The 18,042-nt window shown below is 37.0% G+C and overlaps 2 protein-coding genes across 10 annotated transcripts in view; one reads left to right on the top strand and one right to left on the bottom strand.

Annotated features, from left to right (window-relative positions):
• NAA35 (N-alpha-acetyltransferase 35, NatC auxiliary subunit) overlaps positions 1-13,137 on the top strand; it is a 153,285-nt gene extending 140,148 nt beyond the window's left edge. For all 4 annotated transcript variants that reach the window (XM_077148627.1, XM_077148624.1, XM_077148625.1 and 1 more), the window contains exon 23: positions 891-13,137. In XM_077148627.1, coding sequence (XP_077004742.1) covers positions 891-950 — 60 coding nt within the window. In that variant the 3' untranslated portion in view covers positions 951-13,137. The remainder of the gene's footprint in view (positions 1-890) is intronic.
• The window catches only part of GOLM1 (golgi membrane protein 1), a 98,175-nt gene continuing 92,585 nt past the window's right edge, over positions 12,453-18,042 (bottom strand). For all 6 annotated transcript variants that reach the window (XM_077148634.1, XM_077148628.1, XM_077148629.1 and 3 more), the window contains one exon: positions 12,453-17,292. In XM_077148634.1, the coding sequence (XP_077004749.1) occupies positions 17,219-17,292 (74 nt within the window). In that variant the 3' untranslated portion in view covers positions 12,453-17,218. The remainder of the gene's footprint in view (positions 17,293-18,042) is intronic.

Genomic DNA, 18,042 nt, shown 5'->3' with positions numbered 1-18,042 from the left:
ATTTTTTCCAATAAGATTTATAACTGTTATTATAAAAAATGTTAACACTTAAAAAAAAATCCTAAAAGATTCAGTGGCAAAAGTTAAATAGTGTTTGCCGTTTTTACCTTGGAACTTACAGAGTTTGACTTAAAAATTCTGAAGTCTGCCCTTCTCTTCCTTTCTCCCCATGTAAATAACTGAATGACTTAGGGTAAAAGATGTATAGATACAGATTTCCAGGAGATGTACTTCAGAAGCCACCTGTCTTTGGGAAGGTGAATGCTTCAACAATTAGAGATTGCTTGATGGCTCGGAAGGGGGAGATCTAGTAAGCTTCCCTTTGGTAATGAAGAAAAGTATTTAAATGAGATTTCAGTGGAGAAGTGTACACTGTGTAAAGGGCCTGCCACCAGGGCAGTGGTGCTGCCAAGTAGCTGGGGGCACTTCTGGTGGCATTTGCCCATTGTGTTTACCTCTATTTGTTCCTCTCCTGTTTTCCTTGCTTCCTGCTCTTCCTCCTGCAGTTTTTTTCACTGCCTTCTTTCCTGCCTGGCTTTAAAGAAGCCAGTGACTCATTGGCATTGCTTAATACAATCAGTGACCCTGGAACTAAAATTGCTGACCCATGATCTAACTGAACTCTTTTTCAGTAATTTAAATCTGTTTTCCCTCGTTAACTCTTCTATGAAAATAAAAAATAACTGGCCTGCATGTTTCCTATAACCTTCATAAACCCAGTGATAATCTTTTTTCCTTGAGGTTAGCTTCCTTTTTGTCATCAAATTGATTTTTAAGTCTCTTTTGTGTTCTCTTTTCTAAAAAACAAAGAGAAACTAAAAAAGTTTTTATTTCATTTACTGTGTGAATATTTGTAGATACATCAGTTGACATTTTGCTTTTCTTTATAGGTTCCTCCTGAATTTGATTTCTCTGCTCACAAATATTTTCCTGTTGTGAAACTCGTTTGAGAGAGACTGAAAAGCTGATCGTAAAGGGGTAGAATCTAATTTCAGATTCCACTCTTAGAGCATACGTCCATCAGTCTTACCACATAACATGAAGTGAAATGGATTTCTTGGATAACAACCCATTATAAGGAATATTTTTTAGTTTGGCAGCCTTATATGATGTGACTGAAACTGCTGTTTTAAAGTGGTTTATTTTCCATGGATGAAACTGGTCTTAATGAACGCATTGATGAATGTTATATGGTTTTATTACAGATTTAATCATAAATCATTTTTTTATGAATGATTGAGTGAAAATAGTGTTTGTAAGGTAAATAAATTTCTTGACAAAAAAATGCACTGCTGGATATGAAAAACAATAGCACTTTGTTGATGATGTTATGAACTGAAGGTGTTTGCTCTTTAACATTTAAGTAGTTCAAAAGCAAGTTATCCAAAAGAAGTTTCAAATCAAGGGACTTATTAAACATTTGTATGGAATTTTCGTAAAATACATTTAAAAGGAATTGGGGGGGCCCTATGCTATAAAGGGAGAGTAGATTCCATGGGGATTGTGTATTTTGTGTGCCATCTTATAAGAATATAGATGTTTTTAAACATCTGTTTAAACTGTTACTTTTGGTGCTTTTAAAAGATTATGAATTGCATTTTCTAGTAGCCTTATTTAAAAGGTAAGAATATACAGATTGTTAATTTTGAAGTCTAGGTTTAAGCATAGCATGCTTCTTTTCATTTACTTCATGTTCTCTTTAACCCTTGGAATATTTTTTTAAAAAGGCATCTGTCCCTATGCGCTAGCTATTAAAAACTGATTTAAGTCCACCAGTACCTGCAGGTGCCCAGCACCAGAGGCCCCACCCTTCCTGTGTTGCTGATTCTTTTTCCTGCCTCTGCTCTGGTGTTCTCTCGTGTTGTCATGGCAGCCATGCCAGCCCCCCCCCCCCCCATCTTACCTTTTGTCCTCTGTAGGCTACAACCCTATTAGCACTGTGTGCTAAGCTGTGGCTTAATTTTCCTTCTGTGGCTTGGCCTAAGTCTAGCAACAATTTATATTTGTTCTATGGTAAAAAAGGGTTCTGAATTCCAAATATCCTAACTCTGATTTGACACTTTCCTTGCAAACATGATATTGAAACTTTTAAAGCAGACCCCTTGTCTGCCATAGTAGAGCAGATTATAGACAAGAACTTTCCTGACTCATCTCTTGAAGCTAATGAAATAGCCTGGTTCTCTTTTCCAAGAGTGGTAACACCTGTGTTATCCAGGAAAAGCTACTAATCTTCCTGAAATTTCAGAACCCAGAAGTCATGTGTTTTTTGGTTTTTTTTTTTTTTAAGAAGTAGTCTATGCAATAAGAAACTTGAGCTACTAAGACATGTTGTGATCTACTTGGTTAATTTCTTAAGAAGGGAAAAAGCACCATTTCTGGCTGGTAATTTTTGAAAGCTTTAAACAAAGACAAAGAAATGGTAAGAAATAGGTGAAAGAAGAAAAAACCAAAGAGAAAAATGGAAATTGCACTAATACCTGGCAAACAAGAAGAGAGAGTCTGAGGTAAGTTAGAAGAAAGCTGGGAATCACTGTTTTTTCACAAAGACAAATATGTTAAAGTATAAAAATTACACCCCCTTAAAAGCAAAAAACAATGCAGATCAATAAACAAGGGCCCTACTAAATGACAGGATTGCTTTTAATTAAGAGGGTGCTCTGACATTTCTTTTGAAATGATGTACATCTAATTGGGTCAGCTAGTGTGAATGAGTAGAACCACCTAAGCTACTTTTTAGGAGTGGGTCTTAAGAACATTCATGTTGTTAACCCATTGTCAACTAGAAAGCAAAAGATTTATTTGCAAGTGTTGATCAAGTCGCATGCATTTTCCTGTAAGTAGGTTTAACATTTTTTTAAGCAGCAAATTTCTAATCAGAAAAGTAAACGTTACCTTTTTAGGACTCTGAAAAAAATCTTTCATTCAGGCTGCTGAGAAAAAGTAGGGAACAGTTTCTCTTCTCACAGAGCTTATAACCTAATGAAGAATGCAGAAAAGAAAACGAATTTATAATATAATGAAGAAAATACAGTATGCTGGTAGCGGGGAACTACTTCAATGTAAAGACTTGTGGAGAAAGTCATGTGTAACTTCAGCCACAGAAGTCAGAGGCCTTAGCTAGTAAAGGGGTCCTAGACTGGGAAGATGATGTACAAAATCCTGGAGGGTGAGGTGAAGTGAGAAGGTGGCACTTTGGCTAAAGTATAGAATAGGAAAAGGGACTGGAGAGATGCAGTTGAGATAAAAAGAGGCCAGATCTTAAGGAACCTGGGAAGCCAGCTTAAATAATTTGAATTTTATTCTGATATTGGTGGATATCACTAAAGGGTTTCATGCAGGAAAATAAGAATCAGATCTGCTGGCCAAAGAGAACAGTTTAGAAAGGGGCAAGAGAAGATGGTATTCCTAAGATAGTGGCAGAGTGAAGAAAAGTGGATGGTGGGTGGAACCAAAAGATTTAGAGGTACACTTACAGGATTTGGTTAATAATTGGATGAGGGGTGACAGTTTGCATAGGAGTGAAAGGGGATTCATAGGGTTTTGGCTTTGGCAGGTAATATGGATGGTGGTTCCATCTACTTTAGGTACACAAATATTGGAGACCAGATTTAGGGATAAAGATGGTTTTGGATCCCAAAGATGCTTTTTGGCCATCCTGGTGGAACTGTCAAGTAGTTGGTTTGGTCTGGACCTAAAAAGTACAATCTTAGGTGGAAATAAACTTGGACTGGCCATGTCTAGGAATACACTTGCTCAGGGAGAATGGAGACTAAGAAAAGGGCCTAGGATAGGGGCCAAGGAACAGACTTAGGGTAGTCAAGTTCTGCACGTGAGCCAGTGGGATAGGGAGCCAATAGATGAGGGAATGGGCTATTAGGATATTAGGGATGTGAGCTCTTAAAAATCATGCCTTGCTGCCCTTTAGTAAGCTTTTGTTTCTGTTCACTGTTTTGCTTTTGCAAGACTGCCTTTTCATCCCTTTAATGTGGCTGTGACAATGTCTTAACTTAAATATTGGTAAAGGAGCTTCCTGTCTGGGAAAACATAGGAGGAGTAATTGCTGCCCTTGTTCACTTCTAGCTGGGCGCTGCAAAATGCCCGCAAAGGAGATTTACAAGAAAAATAAGCAGAATGCAGGGACACATGCAGCTAAAAGGTCAAGTAAGACAAAGACTGACATGGACCCATTGGATTTGGTAAGTAAAGGATGTCAGAACACCTTCACAAAAAAGGTGAGGCAGAAGCTAGAAAGTAAGCTGAGGTTTAGTGAGTGGTGTAGAAAGGGAGGATTGATATCCCCAGGTTCATACTTGCCCCACTCTACTCCTGTAGGAGCTAGTACAAAAGATCGTAAAATGCAAGCCTGATCTCTTTACAACCTTACTTAAAGCCCAGCTTCTTGATCCCAGCTTCCACACCAGTTTGGCCTCTGTCCCCTTTACCACTTCATTTCTGCCCTCTCAACCTTGGTTCCTCAAACTCCCAACTCAAGCTTCTCGCCAGTTTCTACTCATTCTCCAAAAGCTTCAGCTGAAATATCACATCCTGAGGGAAGGCTTTGCGACTTAGTTAAGGCCAAACTCCTGGACAGTACATAGCATACTTGTAACTTAGTCAGTTGTCTTTCCCACAATAGTGTACATTTGAGAACTGGAATTCCCTCTATGCAGGACCCTATTCAGCATGATGTCAGCATAATACCTGTTTACTCAGTGGATGTGGGTTTTTAAAATACGTCCTGGTATCAATAAGCCATCATAGGAAAAAACTGAATAGAGAAGGTGAAACAAAACCAGGCCAGGCCACCAAAGCAGTGGGAAGAATTACTTTTTTTTTGCAAGAGATACATTTTGTTGTGAGAACACAGGATGGATAGGAGTGTAGACAGATTTGGAGGTGAGAAGTTGGAGTCTGGAAGTAGCCTGCCTACAAACCAGTTTGATTCTTTTAACAAAATTAATATTTGCAATTTTCAATTTAAGCACAAACTTGTATATCAAAGACATTGAAATCTAAGGAGAGAGTAGAGAATCAGAACCAGTTGCTTTTGCAGTAAGGGACCATAAAATAAAACTTGGATGACTGAACATTATGTTATAGCTACCAAAGTTCTTTTTAAAATTTGCTCGTGAAGGATGAAATTACCTGTCTGAGACACTGAACCAGTCTGCCTGTGCATTCATTTGCATGATAAGATTTTTTTTCTGGAGTCCTAGAAGTTGCCTTCCACTTCAGAAAATTTATCAATTTTTAGCGGATCATACAAAATTATTACACAACCACTCTGATTTCAGATAGAAGATGCAGTTTTAGTACCTGCAACTCTAAGATTCAGACATTAATTAAGCCAAGCCTAAAGGGAATGTGGTGTTTTGTTTTTCTGGTTGTTTTTTTCTTTAAATATATTTTATTGACAAAACAACATAAAAACACAAACATTCATAACCTATGAATGTTCCATACTTGGTGTACAATCACTGGCTCACAATATCATCACACAGTTGTATATTAATCACCATGATCATTTCTTAGAACATTTACATCACTCCAGAAAAAGAAAGAAAAAGAAAAAACTCATATATACCATATCCCTGACCCCTCCCTTTCATTAACCACTAGTTTTTCTATCTACTCAAAATATTTTAACCTTTGTTCCCCCTATTTTTTTCTTCATCTGTCCATACCATAGATAAAGGAGCATCAGACACAAGGTTTTCACAATCACACAGTCAATTGTGAAAGCTACATCATTATACAATCATCTTCAAGAAACATGGCTACTGGAACACAGCTTTACAGTTTCAGGCACTTCCCACTCACCACTCTAATATACCTTAAACTAAAAAGAGGGTATCTTTATAATGCGTAAGAATAACCTCCAGGATAACCTCTCCACTGTGTTTGGGAACTCTCAGCCATTGATACTTAGTCTCATTTCTCTCTTCCCCCTTTTGGTCAAGAAGGTTTTTTCAATCCCTTGATGCTGAGTCCCAGCTCATTCTAGGATTTCTGTCCCACATTGCCAGGGAGGTTTACACCCTCGGGAGTCATGTCCTACATAGAGGGGGAGGGCAGCGAGTCTGTTTACTGTGTTGGCTGAGAAAGAGAGGGCACATCTAAGCAAGAAAAGAGGTTCTCTGGGGGTGACTCTTAGGCCTAATTTTAAGTAGGCTTAGTCTGTCCTTTGTGGGGATACATTTCATATGAACAAACCTCAAGATTGAGGGCTCAGCCTATTGATTTGGTTGTCCCCACTTGCGGGAATATCAGGTATTCTCCAAATGGGGAAGTGGAATTTTCCTCCTTTCTTGCCATTTCCCCAAAGGTCTTAGCAAATACTTCTTTATTCACTATTCATATCACTCTTGACAAACTTAAAAATCTCATGCCCTACTTAAGGTTCTACGTACTTATGGTGTTCAATTAAGCTGTCCACATACGTTATATTAGGAAATGCACTAGTCAAAATATAAATTTTGTACCAAATAAACATTTTTTGCTTTAGTCTCACACAGAAGTTGAAGTTTTAAAATATGGATGACCATCTATTTTCAACAACCTGCAATATTGACGTTCTTTTGTTCTTCCTCATGCAAAAACATTTAACATTTAGTCACTATCATTGTACACTCTAGGCATTCCTAGATTATACCACCTCAGTCTTTATCGTTTATCTTTCCTTCTGTTCTCATATGTACCCCAGCCCTCCTCCATCATTCTCACATTCAGCTTCAAATTCAGTGTACTTACATTATTGTGCTGCAATCAGGTAGTATTGTGCTATCCATTTCTAAAGTTTTACAATCAGTCCTGTTGCACAATCTGTGTCCCTTCAGCTCCAATTACCCAAAATCCTACCCTATTTCTATCTCCTGATGACCTCTGTTCTTAACTGAAATTCCCAGTTCATCAATATTAGTTCATGTCAGTGAGACCATACAGATTTGTCTTTTTGTTTTTGGCTGATTTCACTCAGCATAATGTCCTCAAGGTCCATCCACATTGTTACATGCTTCATGATATTCTGTCTCACAGCTGCGTTCCATTGTATGTATATGTCACAACTTGTATCCTTAAGTTAAACTTATTCCTAAATATTTGATTCTTTTAGTTGTAATTGTAAATGGGATTTTTTTCTTGATTTTACCCAAAGATTGCTCATTACTACTGTATACAAACACTGTAGATTTTTAGTGTTGATCTTGTAACTTGCAACTTTTCTGTACTCATTTATTAGCTCTAGTAGTTTTGCTGTGGATTTTTTGGGATTTTCCACATGTGGTATCATATCATCTGTAAATGGTTGGGAGTTTTACTTCCTCCTTTCCAATTTTGATGCCTTATATTTCTTTTTCTTGTCTAATTGCTCTGGCTAGAACTTCCAGCACAATGTTGAATAACAATGGTAGCAGTGGACATCTGTGTCTTGCTGCTGACCTTAAGGGGAAAGCTTTCAGTTTTTTCCCATTGAGGAGGATGTTAGGTGAGGGTTTTTCATATATTCCCTTTATCATGTTGAGGAAGTTCCCTTCTATTCCTATCCTTTGAAATGTTTTCATCAAGAAAGGATGTTGAATTTTGTCAAATGCCTTTTCTGCATCAATCAAGATGATGATGTGGTTTTTCTGCTTTCATTTGTTGATATGGTATATTACATTAATTGATTTTCTTATGTTAAACCAACCTTGCATACCTGGGATGAATCCCACTTGGTCATGGTGGATAATTCTTTTAACATGCTGCTGGATTTGATTTGCAAGAACTGTGTTGAGAATTTTTACATATATATTCATTAGAGAGATTGGTCTGTAGTTTTCTTTTGTTGTATCTTTGTCTGGCTTTGGTTGGTATGAGGGTGATGTTGGCTTCATAGAATGAGTTAGGTAGCCTTCCCTCCTCTTCCATTTTTTTTGAAATATTTGAGTAGGATTGGTACTAATTCTTTCTTGAATGCTTGGTAAAGTTCACATGTGAAGCCATCTGGTCCTGGACTTCTCTTTTTTGGGAGTTTCTTATTGACTGATTCAATTTCTTTACCTGTGATTGGTTTATTGAGGTCGTCTATTTCTTCTTGATTCAGTGTTGGTTGTTCATGCCTTTTTAGGAAGTTGTCCATTTCATCTATGTCTAGTTTATTAGTATAAAGTTGTTCATAGTATCCTCTCATTACCTCCTTAATTTCTGCAGGATCAGTGGTTATGTCTCCTCTTCCATTTCTGATTTTATTTGCTTCCTCTCTCTCCTTTTTGTCAGCCTTGCTAAGGGTCCATCAATTTTATTGATTTTCTCAAAGAACCAACTTCTGGTTTTGTTGATTTTCTCAATTGTTTTCATGTTCTCAGTTTCATTTAGTTCTGTTCTAATCTTCATTATTTCTTTCCTTTTGCTTGTTTTGGGGTTACTTTGCTGTTCTTTCCGTAGTTCTTCCAAGGAAACAGTTAATCCTCGATTTTTGCTCTTTTTTCTTTTTTGATATAGGTATTGAGGGCAAAAATTTCCCTCAGCACTGCCTTCGCTGCATCATAAATTTCGATATGGTAGGTTTTCATTTTCATTTGCCTCGAGATATTTACTGATTTATCTTGCAATTTCTTCTTTGACCTATTGGTTGTGTAAGAGTGTGTTGTTGAGCCTCCATATATTTGTGAATTTTCTGGCCCTCTGCCTGTTATTAATTTCCAACTTCACACCTTTATGATGTGAGAAAGTGTTTTCTTTTTAAGTGTATTGAAACTTGCTTTGTGACCCAGCATATGGTCTATCCTTGAGAATGATCCATAAGCACTTGGAAAAAAGGTGTATCCTGCTGTTGTGGGTGTAATGTTTTATAAATGTTAAGTCTAGTTCATTTATTATATTATTCAAATTCTATATTTCTTTATTAATCCTCTGTCTAGATTTCTGTGCATTGATGAGAGTGGGGAATTGAAGTCTCCAACTATTATGGTAGATGTATCTATTTCTGTTTTCAGTGTTTGCCTTTTGGAGCACTCTGGCTTAGTGCATAAATATTTGTGATTGTTATGTCTTCTTGTTGAATTGTTCCTTTTATTAATACATAGAGTCCTTCTTTGTCTCTTTTAATTGTTTTACATTTGAAGTCTAATTTGTTGGATACTAGTATAGCTACTCCTGCTCTTTTCTGATTGTTGTTTGTATGATATCTTTTCCCAATCTTTCACTTTCAACCTATGTCTGTTTTGGGTCTTTTAAAAATGCATCTCCTGTAGACAGCACATAGATGGGTCCTGTTTTTTCATCCATTTTGTCAGTCTCTGTCTTTTGATTGGGGAGTTTAATCCATTAACATTTAGTGTTATTACTGTAAGGGCAGTACTTACTTCTACCATTTTGCCTTTTGGATTTTATATATCTAATTTTTTTCTATTTTTATATTTAATGATAGTCTTCATTTCTATACTCTTTTCCACACCTCTCTCTGCTGGCTTTTCCTGTCTGTCTCTAGTGCTCCCTTTAGTATTTCTTGCAGAGCCAGTCTCTTGATCACAAATTTTCCCTTCATTTTTGAAGAACAATTTTGCTGGATGTAGAATTCATGGTTGGCAGTGTTTAGAATTTTAAATATATCATACCACTATCTTCTTGCCTCCACAGTTTCTGCTGGGAAATCTACCATAGTCTTATTGGGCTTCCCTTGTATGTGATGGATTGCTTTTCTCTTGCTGCTTTCAAAATTCTCTGTTTCTCTCTGACATCTGACATTCTCATTAGTAAGTGTCTTGGAGTATGTCTATTTGGGATATGCTGCACTTCTTGGATCTTTACTGTTTGGGGTATACTGCACTCCTTGGATCTGTAATTTTAAGTCTTTTATAAGAGTTAGGAAACTTTCAATGATAATTTTCTCCATTAGTCTTTCTCCTCCTTTTTCCTTCTCTTCTCCTTCTGGGACACTCAGAACACATATATTCATGCACTTCCCTCAGTCCCTGCTCATATTTTTCCTTTCTTTTGCTTTTCAGATTTCAGTTGTCCCATCCTCCAGTTCACTGCTCCTGTCATCTGCCTCTTGAAATCTAACATAGGTTTCCGTTGTTTTTTTCATCTCTTCTACTTTGTCTTTTATTCCCATAAGTTTTGTGATTTGTTTTTTCAGACTTTCGATTTCTTCTTTTTGTTTGTCCCTCGCCTTTTTTATATCCTCCCCCAATTCATTGATTTGGTTGTTTGATTTTTGATGAGATTTCCCACAACTCATCCTGGATTGTTTCAACTCTTGTATCTCACTTGGATTGTTGGTTTGTTCTTTTGACTTTTTCATATGTTCAATTTTTGTAGCATGATTCATTATTTTTTTTGGTGACGTCTAGACACTTAATTTCCTTAATTAGTTTATTCTGGAGATTGTTTTCACTTACCTAGGATTTTCTTGCTGGGTGGCTTTGTTCTCTGTCTGTTCTTTGACATTCAGTTCAGCTTATTCTAGACCTGTAGCATAGGTTTTGATGAATGGATCAGAATTTTTCAGTTGTTTCCTTGTTTCTTGCCCTGTCTGTATGGAGTTTTGTTTTTTTTTTTTCCCCTCAGGAGGGTCTACTTAAGATATTCTAGACCCCAGTCAGATTTTCCCAGACCAGTCTGGCCTCCTCTCAGGAGGAAAAGAGTCACAGTATCAGTTTTCCCTGAGGCTGAGACCCAGCGGGTTGACAAACTTTACTATGAAGCCTCTAGCCTCTGTGTTTTCCTATCCTCTCCAGTATGTGGCATGTCTCTCCCTGATGGAGCGTGGATGAGACAGAGGAGAGGTTGTAGGCTGGCTTTAATTGCTTCAGTTTTCCAGTCTCTGGGTTCTGAATTCCTTGAGGGAGGGATCCCACCAAGGTGGGCCCCACCCCTCTCCTGGGGAAGGCATAGCCTCCAGGAGATTACTTCCTTTTACCTGACTAGCCTCTTTGTCTCTCAAAACAAGAAACAAAACTCTCAGACAAGCTTAATTCCACCCTTGCCTGGGGCAGTTGGAGCCAGAGAAGCCTTGCAGTTGTATCTAAGGAGTAGTTAAGCAGTAGAAACAAAGCAAAAAAAAAAATCCTTTTCAGAACAGGAACCTTCTTCTTTGGTTTGTTAATCTAAGAGCTTAAGTTCTGTGTTGCTCTATGTATCTCCAGGTCCTGTGTGTGCCCCTTCTTTTTTTTAGGGTCCAGACTTTTTCAAGCACTTTGAGCTCACTTTCCCCTCCAGGAACCAGCCTGTGGGAGACAGGATTGCAGCCGGTCCAGCTTGTCCATTCAGTGTGTCCAGTCACTAATGTGGCCCCAGCAGTTGTTCTGTACTGTTCCTGGCTGTTTACTAGCTGCTCTAGAGGATGCTAAATTCCACACCTCAGTAAGCTGCCATCTTATCAGTAAGCTGCATCAGATAAACTTTTTTTTTCTGGTGCTTTGTTTTTATTGTAAATATGTCACCTGTTGACTTCTAGAAGAACTTTGGCAAAAGCCCTTCTCAAAAAAACCAGAGTAAGAAGACTGTTACATAAACATTGTCACACAGATTGTCCTTTACAGGAAAAACAGGCAATTGCAGATTAATGGATAAGGCCCCAGAACCACCCTCTTAAATGATACTCAAATGTTAAGTGTTGACAATGTGGCTCCTAAAGGAATGTGAGTTGAATTTTGTTTTCGCTCTGGTGAAAGGCAGACGTGATATATCAACCAAGGTCCCACTACTGTCATTTTGCTACAGGTTTGAGAAAGACAAATAAGTAAAAAGCAAGCTAATATTAGATACTTCCCACATACAGACTGGCTTACTGGTTAAGGCAAAGGCATTTTTTATTAAATTCCCATATTAATCATTCATTTAAAAAAATGTCAACAAATAACTTTAAGAAGGCTTTAAAAGGGTCAAAAAAAAGCAAAGCTTCAGTCATATGGAAATTTAGGTTATCTAGCACTGCATCTCTGATTGCTCAGATTTATTTGGACTTAACAGTGAAGGAATGTTTACCAAGCTTCCACTGTTGTATTAGAGTATTTGTGGGTATAAAGTAATATAACAAGGTGTGGTCTGTCATGTAACTCAGATTTTTTTTCTTTTTTTAGTTTAATTTTATTCTAAGGGGTAAGGATAATAACCAGCATTTGTCTCAACTGATAAGGGTTTATTAAAAGTTCCAAAGTTCATGTATTTTTCTAATTTAAAGGCAGTATTTCAAATCATTTAACTTTACTAGGAGTGTTTCACAGCTATACTAATGAGTATAGAAATATTTTACTTTCTTTTTTAGTCAGCAGGACTTTAAAGTTAATCAACCATGAATCCAGAAATCCAGCTTTCTAAATAAATAAAAGTATATAGGAAGATATTTACTTCAATTTTTCAAAATGTACATTACCAGAATTTTACAAGCAGTTTTAAAATTGCTTTTAAATTTTGAAAAGGTACAATTTATGTGTTGCCCTCTGAACTCAAAAGTAGCACACATACAAATATTTGAATACAGGCGCACTTCACTTTATTAACTTCACAGATACGTCATTTTTTACAAACTGCAGGTTTGTGGCAACCCTGCATCAAGAAGTCTGTCAGCACTGTTTTTCCAACAGCCTCTGCTTACTTTATGCCTGTTACATTTTGGCAATTCACACAAGGTTTTAAACTTTGTATCTGTTATGGTGATGTCATCAGTGATCTTTGATGTTATTGATGTTACTATTGTAATTGTTTGGGGGCACCACAAACTGCACCCACGAGACTTGATAAATCTTGTGCATTCTGACTGCTATACTGACTAGCTCTTCCTGATCGCACTCCCCTGCCTTGGACCTCCCGATTACCTGAGACATAAAATATTGAAATTAGACCAATAAATAAGTCATACTTCTCTCACTTTAAATCAAAAGGTAGAAATAATAATCTTGATGAAGAAGACCTGTCAAAAGCTGAGACAGGCTAAAAGTTCAGTCTCTTCAGCCAAACACCACTTTGTAAATGCAAAGGAAATTAAAAGTGCTACCCCAGTGAACCTACAAATGATAAGAAAGCCAAATAGCCTTATTGCTGATACACAGAAAGATTTAGTGGTCTGGAAAGACCACCCTTTAAGCCAAAGCCTAATCCAGAGCAAGGCCCTTACTCTCTTCAATTCTATGAAGGGTCAGAGAGGTGAAGAAGATGGCAGGAAAAAAGTTGGAAGCTAGCAGAGTTTGGTTCGTGAAGTTTAAAGAAAGATGCCAACTTCATAACATAAAGTACAAGGGAAGGTGGCAAGTTATCCTCAAGCTAAGACAACTGATGAAGGTACACTGAACAATAGATTCTTAATGGAGACCTACAACCACCTATTAAAAGAAAATGCCATCTGGGACTTTCATAGCTAGAGAATGCTTGGCTTCAAAGCTTCAGAGGACAAGCTGACTCTCTCATTAAGGGCTAATGCATCTTGTGACTTTAAATTGAAGCTAATGTTCATTTATTGTTCTGAAAATCCTAAGGCCCTTAAGAATTATGCTAAATCTACTCTGCCTATGCTGTAAATGGAACAAGAAAGCCTGGGGACAGCACATCTGTTACAACATGGTTTACTGAATATGTGACACCAGTTGAGACCTACCCATTAGGAAAAAAAGATTCTTTTCAAAATGTGATTGCTCACTGACAATGAACCTGGTCACCCAAAAGTTCTGATGGAGATGTTAAAGATGAATGTTATTTTCATGCCTGCTATGCAGCATCCACTCTGCAGCCCACAGATGGAATCATTTTGACTTTCAAGTCTTAGCATTTAAGAAACACATTTCTTAAGGCCATAGCTGCCTTAGAGATTCCTCTGATGGCAATGGGCAAAGAAAACTGAAAACGTTCTAGAAAGGAGTCATCATTCTAGATAACATTAAGAACATTCATTATGCATGGAAGGAGGACGAAATACCAACATTTAACAAGAATTTGGAAGAAGTTGATCCCAACCCTCATGGACAACTTTTCAGGGTTCAGGACTTTAGTGGAGGAAGTAACTATAGATGTGGAAATCCCAAGGGAAGAATTAGAAGTGGAGCCTGAAGAGGTGATGGAATAGCTACAATCTCATGATAAAGTTTGAATGGGTGAGGAATTGCTCCTTATGGATGAGCAGAGTGGTTTCTTGAGGTGAAATCTACCCCTGGTGAAAATGCTGTGAGCAATGTTGAAATGACAAGAAAGGATTGAGTAATATTACATAAACTTAATTGATAAAGCAGTGGCAGAGTTTGAGCAGACTGACTCCACTTTTGAAAGAAGTTCTGTGGTTAAATGCTATCAAACAGCACCTTATATTACATAGAAGTCTTTCATGACAAACTTCACTGTTGTCTCTTTTTAAGAGATTGTCACAGGCAACCTCATCAGTCTGCAGACATCAACAATGAAGGAAGACCCTACACCATCAGAAAGATTAAAACTTGCTGAACGCTCAGGTTATGGTTGGCATTTTAAAGCAGTAAGTTGTATTTTTAAATTGAGGAATATACATTTTTATTTGGATAATGCTACTGCACACTTCATAGACTACAGTATAGTGTAACTTTTATATGCACTGAGAAACCAAGAAATTTGCATCACTCACATTACTGTGGTAGTCTGGAATCAAACTTGCAATATCTTCAAGGTATGCCTGTACATATAGTAAGGTAAATCATTTCCCCAGCTTTCTGACATTAATGAACATTTTTTAAGTTTGCGCTAACCCCGTGAAAAAAAACTTAATGTAACCCATACTTAAATGGATTCACCTTTATTTAAAATTTAAATATTTTTTCTAAGGTTCATTTTGAAGACAAATGTTAGAAGTTTTTGAGGTCTCCATAAACGATTTAAAATCTTTCAAGCCAAAGACAGATCCATGAGTCCTTACGTTACCTGCAATTCATAGCTCTCACCATTCCACTATGAATGGATAACCAGTATTACAAATTATAAACAGTCATGTGAGTCATCACCCTAGTTATTTACTGGCAGTATACTGACTTCTTTAACAGGTGCTGGTTTATTTTTCAAATACCATCACACAAAAATACACTTTGTATAGATAGTGATTAGATTACCCTCAAAATCTGGGGTTGCCTTCTTTCTCCATATGCAGTTTTCTTTGTAGGGGTGGGGAATCAAGCAGATCTCTTCACTCCTGTCTACACACTATTTGAGAGTATAGAATAAGGTGTAAATTAGATATTCACAATTGTTAAAAACAGCTTTCAATTTTTAAAAAGCTGATTTAATTTTAAATGAAAGCAAAAGACCAAGGTCAGAGGTTTTGATAGCTACTTGATGCTGTTAAAGTTTTTTTGCGTTTTGTTTTGTTTTTAAAAACCATTATACTTCTAAATTGTCTCAATACATGCCTGTGATCACAAGAAAAACTAGTGGGAAAACAGGACTGCCTGGAGAAGTAATTCAAAGTATACATCCTCCTGAACAAATAGCCCTGTACATAAAGAAATTATCGTGGTTATTTTTTATTTCTTGTCATCCATCTCATTCCACAGAGGGTCTAAGGCAAACTACCAGCCTTAATCCACAGTTTCAAGCTGTTTTTTTAGGTATCCATGAGGGTGAAAGAAATTATGAAAAGTTTTAGAAGTTGAACTAACAAGGAATATTTAATTTCTCCACTCTGTGGACACTGAATGAGATGAATAAAGGCTTTATTAATTTAAGAAAGAAAGAAAGAATTCCTGTCAACACTAAGACAGATAAAATGTTACAATGCTCCTTTTATAATCCCCATCCAGTTGACTTTTCTGTGTGGAAAATTTACCTATCTCTTAGGGATGGGTAAAAAGACCATCCGTGAAGAACATTCTGGTTTGAGATCATAGTGATGCATTCCTGTCTTCGGCAACTGCCAAGAGCACATGAGTCAGCACACGTGGGGGTGAGCTCACTGCAGTCTGACCTTGATAAACTGTTGAACCTCTCATGAAAAAAAGAGAGGGTGTTATACCAAATGACCTCAGAAGCCCCTATACCTCACACTCTGAATCTAAATGCATTTTAGTGGACATCACTACCCATTTTACCCTTTAGCAATCCTCACTGAAAGCAAATTATTCGCAGGTGGGAAGAGCCTCGTTCACCTTCAATATTAATATGAAGAACCAACTGTAGTCAAACCTAATATCACTGTTACCAATGTGGAACATGATAAAGCCATTCTAAGTCACTTTCAAGATCAACATAAACCTTTGACTTTCAAATCAGTTTTGTAATAGTCATTTTACCACAAACTGAAATATGTAAATTATGAGCAAAACAACTGCATTTTTATCTCTTGCCTTTCTAAACTTTTCTAACTTGTAACACTGTATATATATCCTTTGACATTGATTAATGTAAATTAAATTTCTTTTACTATAGTAATAAATTAGAATCAGATTTGTCTATAAAAATTTGTCCACAACAAACCATCCTCAGGAGGCTGTCTTCTCGCTGTGCTCTGCACATAAGGCACAGCACCATCTTTGCTTCAGCCCCTTTTGGGTGGAGTCTAATTGCTTTTTTTCTAAAATATACTTTTTATAGAAGATTTTGTTTTACCTGCACACACTAAGCAGTCAGTACAGACCAAAAAAGTTCAAATTACAAGTCACTTATATGTGCTTTGTACATCAAGGCTGTCAAGAGTTATTTTATATACATATTACATAACTGCTTTGTATTCAGACCTTTTTAAAACCATTGATAGCCATGTTGGTGTTAACAGTCAGTGTTCTAGGCCAGTAATTGTCAGAATCATAAGTGAGTTCACAAAGCATAAACCAGTAATCATTCAGTCTTTCCCAGTGAGAAAACAATGGGTGGGGATCCCTAAACCCACACGTGGAGAAAAGGCTGACACCAGAAGAAACAGGAACAAAGGGTTTTCTAGGAGTGGGGATCTCCTTAGCATCAGCAGACAGACCTCCTTTCTTTTTTTAAAGAAAGTTATATTCCAGAATAAACAGGAGCCACTCTTGTCATACTTCAAGTAGAACTTATGTTCTACAGCCAAATATTTGATAAATTCTGATATCTTAGTATAGACATTTCAAAAGTACCCCCAAAAAAGTGTCTAAAAGGCAATCACATTTTTTCTACAGAAAGTACATACTACTTCCACAATACTCATCCTTAGATGTGTATTTTACTTAGTACTTTCCAATCGGAGTATTCAATTCCACGTGAATATTCTGTAGTAATCTATTCAATCCCAATGTGAAGTGTGTGCTTCCACTTTGATTCACAGTGTGTGATTCTGCTTTTCATGCTGATCAAATAAATTTGTGTCTCTTTTCTGGTCTTCAGCATTAAGACCTAAAAAGAAAAAAGACACACACATATACACTTAAAACATGTTCTAATATTAAAAAAACCAGACCACGCAAGTTCTGTTCCCAAAGAGGACAGTAAGCTTGCCACAGCAACATTTTAGTTGGAATTAAATTACTAATCAAGGCAAGACATCAAGTCTGTGGGCAACAATGTGCATGAAAAAACGCTATCTAAAAACTCTACAAGTATGTAAAACAATGAAATAATGCCCCATGTCCTATAAACTGGACAATATAAAAATCCCAAAATTTCAGATCCTACCATGCTCCCAGCAACTATGTCTAGCCTCTGCTAGTACACCTCCAAAAGAAGGGTACACACTGCCTCCTAAGAGCCATTTCCAGTGGTGACCAGCTCCAACTCGTGTTCTTCCTTAAACAGAACTGAAATCTGTAGGTGGCTTTCATGATCTGGTCTTATTGTATCCTTCATACACAAAGCACATAAGAAAAATGTCACATTAAGACCTAAAACCAATATTCTGATTTATAACTATTACACATTAAATGATTAATAATTGCATTAACCTTTTACGAGTAAATGTGACTTTTAAGGTCCCCTAAATAAAATTGGAACAAATGCCTTTTCTCTTATTCCCGTGGAGCAAGCAGTATCAACATATTTCAATGACAGATGTAAAATAATGAGCTATTGTTAATACTTCTTCAATTTAACCCTGTTTTCTTTAAAGAGCTGACAGGGTAGTTCCCTTCTTTACCTTGCCAACCTTCT

The sequence above is a fragment of the Tamandua tetradactyla genome, chromosome 2, assembly GCF_023851605.1.
Source record: "Tamandua tetradactyla isolate mTamTet1 chromosome 2, mTamTet1.pri, whole genome shotgun sequence".
Classification (NCBI taxonomy): Eukaryota; Metazoa; Chordata; class Mammalia; order Pilosa; family Myrmecophagidae; genus Tamandua; species Tamandua tetradactyla.
Note: the sequence above shows the minus strand (reverse complement) of the source record. Positions and strands in the feature narration are given on the sequence as shown.